Genomic DNA, 12,055 nt, shown 5'->3' on the forward strand with positions numbered 1-12,055 from the left:
TATGTAAGTCAGTATTTACATTATTGTTTTTTTCTATTTTTTCTATTTGACGTCGTAGGTAATCATCCTTGTTTTTATATTTAGGGTATTCACATAGAATGTGGAGGCCTGAACTTTGACCGTCCCCGCTGGAAGTGTGACATCTGCAGGTAAATTGCATTGATCTCGGAAACGGCACTCAATCTTAGTAGAATGAATATATAAAGTATAGATAAGCAATCCCTTGATTGACCAATATTACTATACAGACTGGTACGAAAGGGCAGTCCTTTTTTATGCATAATAAGTAACATATACAAACAAAATTGCTGCTAGAAATTCTTTTTTTTTAATGGGCAATCCTTTGTGTTTGATTGATAATCTAGGGTTATACATCTATTTCAATTAGGCAACTTAAGTTTAAGTAAATTAACTAGAAAATTTGTTGGTACTAGAATACTTTAGGGCAACTTTGACTTGATTTTGACACTTTTTCTTCGTTTTAATCTATATGCTAATATATATATATATGCTAATGACAAAGCCACTAAAACAGTTTACAACAAATGGTTTAAAAGCAAAGTGGATTACGATAATGGTCTGTACGTCACGGTTAGCTCTTTTCGTTAATTTAGGCATGTCAGAATTGTCCAATCGATTTTAAACATAAAGATAATGATAATAGGTACGATCTATATAGCGTAGCAACTCTAGAAAGTCCGTACGTCCATATGATATTTATTTTTAAATTCAGAGCTTCGCTACTTATGGATGTTGTCATCCTTGTTTTAGTATTAATATTTTAATTTAGGGACCTGTTGAAAAACGTACCATCCAGACCTGTGTCAGTATTCAGCAGAGTTAAACTTGATTCTTCATCTAATGACAAGCAACAAGTAATTTGTTTATTTAAATCGCTCATATGGTACCTACTGTTTATTAATATTTGTATGTGAGATAAGGTTATGGGTTCTTTTTATATTTACAAAATTATAAAGATTTACAATTATTTTTAAGATATTAGCGACTGCGCCCCTACTAGCATCTAGGAGCTCTGTATTTCAAGAGCTCGGAAATGGCAACAAATAGCCTAAAAACATCCCAAGACATAAATCCGGAAATAATATAGCCTAAAACCATCCTTGGACATATGATATATGAAGATTCCTTGAAAAGGAGAACTATATCGGTTCAGCGGTTATTGAGATCCTTCGTTACAGAGAAAAAAACCTTATTACTTTATATAATACTAGCGGCTTCGCCCCTAGCCTCTAGGGGCTTTGCCCCGAGAGATGAAAAAGTTAAGGTGAAATTCTTTAAAAAAAATAAGAAGAACCAAGGAAATCTCCTGCAAAAAAAAGGACCAAGGATATCTCCTACAAAAAAAAATGGGGGGGGGGGATTTTTTTGTTATTGAGGGGGTTGGGGGTGTCCCACCCCCCCAAAAAATAGCCTAAAACCACTACAGGACCAGTAGGTATATTCCCTGAAGAGTAGAGCCCATTCGGTTCAGCGGTTACCGAGATCTTAAGCTTCAGACGGACAGACAGACATCGTTATACTTTGTATTATAGAAGACTAGCGGCTTCGCCCCTAGCCTCTAGGGGCTTTGCCCCAAGAGGTGATCAAAAAATAATTAAGGTGAAATTCGTAAAAGGACCAAGGAAATCTCCTGCAAAAAAAAAACAACCAAGGATTTCTTCTGCAATAAAAAAAAAAAAAAAAAAATAAAAATAAAAATGGGGGGGGGGGATTTTTTGTTTTTTGGGGGGTTTGGGGTGTCCCACCCCCCAAGAAAATATCTTAAAACCACCACAGGACCAGTAAGTATATTCCCTGAAGAGTAGAGCCCATTCGGTTCAGCGGTTACCGAGATCTTAAGCTTCAGACGGACAGACAGACGGACAGACATCAAGCTACTTTGTATTTTAGATAGAACAAACTTACCATTATTTCTATATTTTCTTTTCTGTCTGTCGGTACCGAAGAAATTCGCTAACCAATATGTTTCTCTTTTTCAACATGGCTTCTCATTCTAGTCTAGGGAATGTTTATAAGTATTTTTTAGGATGGTTCCATACTGTTCTCTACAAAAGCAACTGATGTGCCAAATGTTAGAGCCGTAACTCTTTAAGGGCTAAGATCATGCACGTTTTACTTTTGGTTTCAAAAAGTGGCACATCCGCCTCCCCCCTTTAAATGGGCAGGGCTTCACTTATCCGTGCCCCAACCTCAAGTGTCCCTAGAAGCCTAAGTGGCGGAGCCGCTTTTTAAAGACATAATAGTACAAGCTTAACATTTTTCTATATTTGCTTATCTGGTGCATTTTAATCTTTTCAAATTATATGAATAAGAATATTTGATGAATTAACTCAATGAGCCAAAAGTCCTGGTTTAATCTATAATACAAAGTAGCTTGATGTCTGTCCGTCTGTCCGTCTGTCTGTCCGTCTGTCTGTCTGTCCCTTAAGATCTCGGTAACCACTGAACCGATTGGATTCTACTCTTCAGGGAATATACCTACTGGTCCTGTGGTGGTTTTAGGCTATTTTCTTGGGGGTTGGGACACACCTAACCCCCCCAAAAATAAAAAAATCCAACCCCAAAAATTTTTTTGTTTACATTTTTTGTAAAATCTCAGTAACTGCTGATCAAATTGGGCTCTACCTTTCTGGGAATATACCTACTGGTCCTCTGGTGGTTTTAAGCTATTTTCTTGGGAGGTGGGACACTCCAACCCCCCCAAAAATAAAAAAATCCCCACTTCCAAAATTTTTATTTTTTTATTTTTTTAAACAAAAACCAGTAATTGGGGTGGGGGAACCCCACTGCAACATGGGGCAAAGCCCCCATGAATCCCCCCCCCAAAAAAAAAAATCAAAATATATTTTTTTAAATTTTAATTTTTGTGTATGCAAACAACCTAGGTCTAATTTTTACAAATTGAAATTTTTTTGTATACGGCAAACAACCTGGGTTTAATTTGTACAAATTAAAATTTTTGTGCATAAAGCGCACAACCTGGGTTTAATTTTATCACAGAGTAATTAAACAAAGAATATTTTTTTGAATATTTCTATTAAGGAGGGTTGACTTCCCAAAACTATATAGGGTGAAGCCCCTAGAGGCTAGGGGCGAAGCCGCTAGTAAATACATATTACACACAAATTTAGATTATGTAGGTAGTACTTATAAGGATATTAAGGAATAGGACACCGGTAGATAAATTGAAATGAATTTCTAATAAATTGTGATAAACAAAATTATCCCTTCTGTAGATTAAAGATGTTGGTTAAGAAATTTAGCTACAGTTTTCAAAATAACCCAACGTTTTTAAGCCAACGAATGAGATGTTCTTTCCTCTCTAAGTACTTTCAAATATTTAAGCAACGTTATAATATATAAACAAACATAGTATAGTCCTCAGGGATCTAAAGGGATAAGACAATGGCCGATAAATTGATGTACTTTCTCAATGATGATACACAAAAATACTCAAGTCCCCAAGGTTTTTAAGGTAACGAATAAGAAAGCGTTATTTTGAGACTTCAGGGGCTAGTGTAATAACTAGCCCAATGTCCCCTCCAGCGTTTCGGAGCCGTTTAATTTTGATGCGGCTCCGGCTCCGCGGGGCCGTACCTGGAAATACGGCTCCGACTCCTGCTCCGGCTCCGGCTCCGGCTCCTACCTTAAAATTAATATATCAATTTTTGTTCATTATTGAATTTGATAAAATAAAATAAATAATATAAAATATTTTGCTTTTATTTGATTAAAGCTATATAAAAGTAGAAGGATGTGTGTCTATTTGTTAAGTAATAATAGTTTTTTAGTTTATTAAATGGAAATAGACCGTTGCCAAATTATAATATTACTTTAAAAAATCATTTTTAGCTAATCTGAAGCCGGAGCCGTTTTTAACGAAAAATACGGCTCCGGCTCCACCAAAAATGTTGCTGCTCCGGCTCCGAAACGCTGGTCACCTCCCTAATCCATGGTACAGACCTCAGTTTTTAGTCAATACGTTCTTACATGGTTAGGGGAGTGTAAAGGGTAAATTCACAAAAGTCGGGGGATGTAAGGTACATCTATTAGCCAGCTGGGGGAAACATTTATCAGGGTATGTGAGAATCTCTTACAATGTCCACATTTATCAGGGTATGTGAGAATCTCTCACAATGTCCACTTTTATCAGGGAGAATCTCTTACAATGTCCACATTTATCAGGGTATGTGAGAATCTCTCACAATGTCCACATTTATCAGGGTATGTGAGAATCTCTCACAATGTCCACATTTATCAGGGAGAATCTCTTACAATGTCCACATTTATCAGGGTATGTGAGAATCTCTCACAATGTCCACATTTATCAGGGTATGTGAGAATCTCTCACAATGTCCACATTTATCAGGGAGAATCTCTCACAATGTCCACATTTATCAGGGTATGTGAGAATCTCTCACAATGTCCACATTTATCAGGGTATGTGAGAATCTCTCACAATGTCCACATTTATCAGGGTATGTGAGAATCTCTCACAATGTCCACATTTATCAGGGAGAATCTGTCACAATGTCAACATATTCTATATCCATATTGCTGCAATTAATATTTTGTACTTTTTTAAGATATTGGCCCGAGTAACAGAGAGAACAAAATTCAAGTTGAAGTCGAGAGGAAAAGGAAAAAAGAAATGGGATAATCTAGAGGAAAGGAGCCCAGCTGATTAATACACAGTCAATTTACTAAAAAGAAAGGATGACAACTTACATTAAAGCGAAGTTCTGAAACGGTAGGACAAACTAACATTGTCAGACCTTAATAAGCAGATTATTAATTTAAAAATTGTTTTCCAAAAAGTTAAAAAATTAACATGTTATAAATAGCCGTCAGGAAATATGGTAACTATTACAGAAACTAAGCCCAAGCTATAGAAAAACTTCGCTTTTGAAATCTTAGAAAAATGATAAAACATCCTCCACTAGCTGTCTGAGATAGGTCGTGCTTGAGTTCAGGTTTTATACTTCTGTACAAGCGTACAAGAACTGAAATTTATGTTATATATAACCTTGAACTGGCAGAGAAAATCTTTAAATCTACAAGGGATAAAGGAAGTTATAAAATAAACTTAAGTTAAAAATTAAACCCTAACCATTGATATTTTTAAGGTTGATAACGCTGGGAGTGATTGGACATTGGAATGAAAATTTGTACTGGTACCAAAAGTTTTATAAACACGATATCCTTTCATTCACTTAATTACAACTTTTATAAATCTTTTTGGGTTGTATTTTGCCTTATTTCTTTTTTGCCAATAATTTTTAACGAAGGGGTTATTTTTTTTGCATTTTTTAGAAAGTACCTAACATCAATTTACATATGTTAACAATATTTTGTCTAATTTTCAAATCCTTTTTTTCTGTATTTCTTGAGTCAATATTTGCTGTAGAAATAGATATATTATTATAGATGAACATCCTTTGAAGTCATATTCAGGGATATTAATGGATAAGCAATGGACAATATTTTTATTTGCATAACCAGTGAGTATAAAAGACTACTTATTCTGTAGAATAAAATTATTGGTTGAAACGTTTGGACACTGTCAGTTTTTAACTCACCAAATCAAAATTCATGAAAAGTATCCAAAGTTTTGAGTCAACAAATAAGATGACGTGGCTATAAAACTTTGGGTACTAGTGTAATTAATAGCCCAATGTCCTCTCTCTCCCTGTATTACCATGGAATTGGACAGGGATAAGACACTTTTAGCAAACTTTTGTGTAATGACTTTTCCACTGGCGAAAATAGTTTTCTCGTATTCATTCGAATCCGGTGGATAGGAACCGGTTCTCATCCATACGAAAAAACTATGTCTAGCATCGTATTATTTCCAGCTTTCTACGAATATAAAAATGTTCATCATAAGATTGAAACCAGTTTTTTAGCCCGTGCCTACGGCACCTAGGGGCTAAAAAACTGGTTTAAATCTTATAATTGTACATTCTATATCCGCGGAAAGCCGTTTATAATTCGATGCGAGAAATAACTATTGACACGTAGGGAAAATGCTAGTAAGTTGTTGGAGTGGTTTTTGTTCCAAGACGGGTTATAACTAAAGACGGTTAAATTGTACTTACTGCCGCTATGTCTGATGCGCTATATTGATATTAAAGGTAGGAGGAATGCCTTTCAGGCGCAACTCAATACATTGCACAGACAGGACTTGTAGACTGTAGTCTGTCTGAAATAAATTTATAATTACCATGATATAAACTAGAGGTCTGGCCCCACGTTGTCATCAACCGTCCCAAAATGTTTTAAAAAGATACAACTTTTCAACCGGTCAAAAATATCAGTTATTATAAGCGAAGTTATTTAGGTGGTCCTTCCGTATGTCCGCCGTAACGGTTAGCTCTTTTCGTTTATTTAGATATGTTTGAATTGTCCTATTGATTTCAAACGTTGTGTGATGATTTTTATTACAGTTAAGTACGATTTAGGAAGCGTAGTAATTCCATGATCTTTACCAGAAAGCGTACGTTCATTTAAAACATTCTAATTTTAATTTACAAAATTACAAGCATGCATCTCTTAAATTAAATTCAATAAATGGCAGTATGTTCATTTTTTACTCTATCCTGTATTTAAGCAATTTTGCAACAAATTTATGTAGAATTTTCTTTAGACTTGCAAATAAATTTTCATAAATTAAATGCTGGCCTCCTCCTAGGTTACTGTTGGAAATGTCAAGTTATCCTTTGGTAAGTAGTTTAAGTTCAGTTTTAAACTAGAACAAATGTGTCCATAAGTAGCGCAGCATTAGAAGTTAACAATAGAACAGTGGTAAGTTGAAGAAAGAACAGTAATATGTTATTTAAAATTTAAAAGAATAGGAAATTTAGTGTGAATCATTTCTTTAAAAAATCACAAAACCTTGCATGCCAAAGTACTTTTACATTGTGACTGTGTTGCATACGGACGGACATACCCTACTTATAAGTGCTGCGCTACTTTGAAGTTACATGGTAGAAACTGTGTCACTCTAAAGACGTAAATTTGAGTACCATCTTCTGGTTGTTATGATATTATCAAAAAACAGTGATGAATGTGGGGAACAGTAAATTACACTCGTACCCAAAATGTATCTTATTTGTTGGCTCTAAAACTTTGGGTACATCTATCGAATTTTATTTGATTGGTTCCAAACAAGTACATTTAATTATTCTGTTATAAAAAATTCAATGACTAAAAAACGGATTTTATTTTTTTTTTGAAATTTTGATAGAAGGATCGTTTTGACATTGTTAGACCCCCTTGAAGTGTTAGGCATTGGAGGAAAAATATCTTGATGGTTATTAAAACATCTGAATCGTTTATTATAAAAGAATTTTGTGATTGTATGTACTGCTATTTATATAAAAAACAATTTGATGATAGTTATTTTTGTTTATGAAGTTTATTATAGCAGTCAGAATAATGTTGAAAAGTTTATTATAGCCAGAATAAAGTTTTATTCTTTTATTGTTTCTTCAATACTTGGTAATATGGGCTGAATTTACTTATTTGATTAACATATACGTTTTACTTTTAACATTTTATTCGAACTATATCCACGAATGATAAATCAAAAGTTATTAAATTAATACCCATTGTGGTAGTCCGGGCCTTCGGCCCCTATGGGCTAACAAAACTGGTTTTAATCTTATGATTTTTTTATTTTCTATCTATGGAAAGCTGTATGTAATCCGATGAGATAAATAATTTAACTATTTCTTGATAGGTAATACTGACTAGCAAAAATTATTGAAAAATGACATGTGTAAGATTTTATTAAAGTGAGTTGTTAATCATCTAATAAACCTGACATAAGCATTGTCACTTTTATAAGCCCCAATGAAATATGCAGGGGTGGAGTGGACATTGGACTGTTTATTACACTAGTCCCCCAAGTTTTATAATACCCTTTTCTTATTCGTTGGCTTCTAAACTTTCGGGACCTTATTGAATTTTTATTGGCTGGTTCATAAAGTTGAGTTATTAACTTGTCCACTAATTGTAATAGAGGTAATTTTAAATTTTTATGCATCACCATTGGGGATGTACATAAATTTATCGGCCATTGTCTTATCCCTTTAGATCCCTGCTTTCATAAGCCTCAATGAAATAACAACAAGACAAGGGAATAACAAATTGTTGAACATTGCAGGTTTATAGTCAACGAATAGTAAACCTTTAGTAAATGAAAATCATTGGTTGAAAAGTTGAAACACGACTAGTTTGAACCGACTAATTAAATCTCAATTAAAGTACCAAAAGTTTTTGAGCTAACGAAAAAGATAACGTGTTTATAAAACTTTGGGTGCCAGCGTAGTTTACAGTCCAATGTCTCCTCCATCAATAATATACACTCAGTTGTTCGCCAACCTTACAAATATATGACTGGTTATATCATTTGATTTTTAGTTTGGTGATTTATTTTGATTTAGAATTAACCTGTCCATGTCAGTTTTTGTATTTTATTCTATTTATATCGTGATTTTGTATAAGAAAATGTACTTAAAAACTAAAATGAACTTTTCTTACAGCAAAAAATAAATCACATGACAATAACCATATGTTATGCAGCGAAGCTTACAGATATAAAACAAGATAGGGGTAGGTTTCTGGTAGAATCCGTAAAGGTGTGTGTTTTAAGGCTTAAAAGTAGTAGTAGAACGATAATATTCACTAAATATGTGTATTTCTTATTGAAAAGAACTATAGACATTTTTTTTTTTTTTAAAGTTAACATAAATTTTTATCGTTCTACTATTGTTTTTAACTTATAACACATAACCTTTACGGATTTTACCAGAAACCTACCCCTCTCTTTATGAAGAACAAGCAGCTGGTCATAGTGAGTTGAAATAGACATCTATGTTTAATAGCAGTCTAGAAAGTACATTTCTCCTTTAGAATTTAAATCTACCACAAATTAAAAGACAAAAGGAAGTTCTTACAATTATTCAAATAAAAAAGAGAGGTAGGTTTCTGGTAAAATCCGTAAAGGTTATGTGTTATAAGTAAAAAACAGTAGTTTAACGATAAAAATTTATGTTAACTTTAAAAAAAAAATTGTCTATAGTTCTTTTCAATAAGAAATACACATATTTAGTGAATAGTACTACTATTTTTAAGCCTTAAAAAACACACCTTTACGGATTCTACCAGAAACCTACCCCTCTCTTATTAAACAAATCAGTAATTTAAGTCAATAAAATCGAGGTTGCCCTTAGAAAAATTTAACTGTAGCGATGCTTCGCTCATAAAAAAAACATTTATTGAATTGTAAACTTTTTATTGCTCTATCGATAATGAATGTTTTTAGATATCTGATTTTATATTTTTTATTATTTCAAATAAATATATTCTTCAAAATAACAAGGATGACAACATACCGTTAATATCTGTTTTTGAATTAATTTTGCAATTTGCATTAATGCGTAGATTTATTCTGTAAAATGTTATAAAATCCAATTTGTTATCGGAAACTATAATACTATACCTAGAGTTTGGGATTTTTCCCCGACTTTATTAAAATACAAGTAGTGCATTTGTATTTATCATGCCCGGTAATTTAACTTTTAATTTTAAGCCTCGCCTATTGGGGTCAAACTTTATTTTCATTAGAACTATCTCTGGCTTCATGGTGCCAGGGGCGTCCAAGCTCTTTTATTTAGGGGGGGGGAGGTATGATTTTTTTATGCCCCCTCAAAATTTTTTACCCGGGGGTAAAATTTGCTTGGAGGGGGGGGGGGGGTAATTACCCCCCCTTAAATCTGTTGGCAGGAGTAAATTTTTTTTACCATCCCCCCCCAAAATCACCACTTTACCCCCCCCCCTTGGATATCCTTGCATGATGCTACCAGAAAAGTTCTGGAGGATTAGAATCAAAGCCTTTAAATACCCCACTGTTACAGGAATCATCATGCCAAGTCTTAAATTAATAGGAAAATTCTAACCCTTTCCTAACCCGTTAGCAAGACCTAACCTAAATTTAGAGAAAAAAAATGTTTATTGAGAATGTACCCGGATTTGTTATGAAAATTATTAATGTATGTTTTTTTCTGTTCTACGGTTTCTTTTTAGTTTATTTTAATCTAAATACGAATTCCTAATAAAACATTAACTCATTTTAGTAGGGTTTATAAGGGATAAGCCATTTGGCAATGAATTACCTTTTCAGTAATAAAAAAAATAGTTTGTTGAGCATTATTAGTGGAGAACAAACCAATCAAAGTTGAGCCAACGAATAAGATAACTTGGTAATAAAACTCTGGGTACTAATTAAAATTACAGTCCAATGCCCCCTTCTTCCCTGAATTTAGAGTCTGTTATGAGTTTTTAGTTCTTTGGATTATGTCTTTATATGGCTTCACTCTTCTCAATCTTAAAAAAAAGGGGCCTTGCATTATAAAAAGTGCAATGGGTTTGGTTTAATTCGAAAGAGCTTGGAATTGGCTGGTCTAATAAAGTTATGCTTTTTAGGGAAGATCTAAATCGAAGGATAGTTAGCCAAAATATATAGCCCATAAACAACTAGTATACCATAAAGAAGTTATGTGTTCATATGTATGTTTGGTAAAATCTCGTTTATGGCTTCACTAAATTTTCTTCTTTTTTTGGGGGGGTGGGGGGGGAATTGATGGGGAGTTTGTTTTGTTCTTAGAGAATTGATCCCGTGAAAAATTACACCTTTTGTAGATTAGAATAATTGGTGCAAAAGTTATGACACTGCTATGTTGTGCAAAACAATTATGAATCAAAGTATCTGAAGTTTTATCAGATTATTTACAGTCCAATGTCCCCTCTTTCCCTGTTCCTAGAATGAATCTGTATTCTTTATATTATTTTAGATCCTGCGCCAGCTGTTCTAGTGCCAATGCCTGTTAAGCTATTCTCAGATAATAAAAGGTATGGTTGTTAGTTTTTTTTTTAGTAAGCTTTTCCGTCTGTAATTGACGGTTAGTCTTTTCAAGGTTATTATTTGATAACCTAATAATATTTAGTGTACAAAAGAGAGCGGAAGGAAAAAGAAAATTGACGATAAATTTAATAAACATCCCCAATGATGATAAACTAGACATTACTACCTAGTGAAATTTCAATTAAAGTACCCAAAGTTTTGAAATAAACAAATAAGAAAACTGGTTTATAAAACTGAAGGTACTCGTGTAATTTCAGGCAGTCGTAAAGGTAGTAATCTACATATAGAGATGCTACGCATATTTTTAAAAAGTTTATTTTGTTATCTTTAAATTAAAAATGACTGTAAGATACATTATTTTTTAATTCAGGAACGAAAGTAAGCCTAAGCCAACAGTTGTTGAGCCTAAGAGCACTGAAATCAAAGAACCGATAGGTGAGTATTTAATACTAGACGCAATAGGTTGTATTCGTCAAGACTAATTCACTTTATTTTCATAAAAATACAAAATTAATATATAAAGCTTCAGATTGTTTTTGTTGTAAAAATTTCAATATTTACATTATTTACTTTTAAATGCTTTCTGATAGTCATTTGCTTAAGTACAAGTCCAGCAATTTAAAAGTATTTTACATTAATGTAGTTTAGACTTCAGAATGACATTTGATACCTAAATATAATGATATAATGTATTTTTTTTTAAGGCTTAATTAAGATATAGTAGTTGCTCTATATTGATTCTAATGTTTTAACATTTTTAAAAGAAGACATTTAAAATGACAATGATACATTAGATATTAAAATACCTATTTATAGCGTAGCAACTCTATAATCTCTACCAAAGTCAGTTTAAAAATTTTAAGCATGTAGAATTTTAAGATACTTTTTGTCCATTTTTATATGAAGTACTAGTTAGATAGTTTACCATAAGTTTTTAAATGACAAATCCTCTGACGATGAGACACCCTATGCATTAGGCAATAAGCGAAGCGAAGTCAAATAAGATAGTAGGTCGATTCAAAGTATTCTGCTTTTAAGCTTCTTAACTACAAATCTCAATATAAGATTTTGTTCTGGCTTCGTTATTACATTTAAGTTTAAAATGTA

At 33.0% G+C, this 12,055-nt stretch overlaps 1 protein-coding gene across 3 annotated transcripts in view; it reads left to right on the forward strand.

The window, feature by feature from the left end:
* LOC145306092 (uncharacterized) overlaps positions 1–12,055 on the forward strand; it is a 72,536-nt gene that overhangs the window by 22,538 nt on the left and 37,943 nt on the right. For all 3 annotated transcript variants that reach the window (XM_080148034.1, XM_080148035.1, XM_080148036.1), the window contains exons 11-16: positions 85–149; positions 791–875; positions 4,608–4,686; positions 6,711–6,743; positions 10,878–10,935; positions 11,319–11,383. In XM_080148034.1, coding sequence (XP_080004160.1) covers positions 85–149; positions 791–875; positions 4,608–4,686; positions 6,711–6,743; positions 10,878–10,935; positions 11,319–11,383 — 385 coding nt within the window. The remainder of the gene's footprint in view (positions 1–84; positions 150–790; positions 876–4,607; positions 4,687–6,710; positions 6,744–10,877; positions 10,936–11,318; positions 11,384–12,055) is intronic.

This window comes from Acartia tonsa, chromosome 14 (genome assembly GCF_053477335.1).
Source record: "Acartia tonsa isolate MP-2025a chromosome 14, ASM5347733v1, whole genome shotgun sequence".
NCBI lineage: Eukaryota > Metazoa > Arthropoda > Copepoda > Calanoida > Acartiidae > Acartia > Acartia tonsa.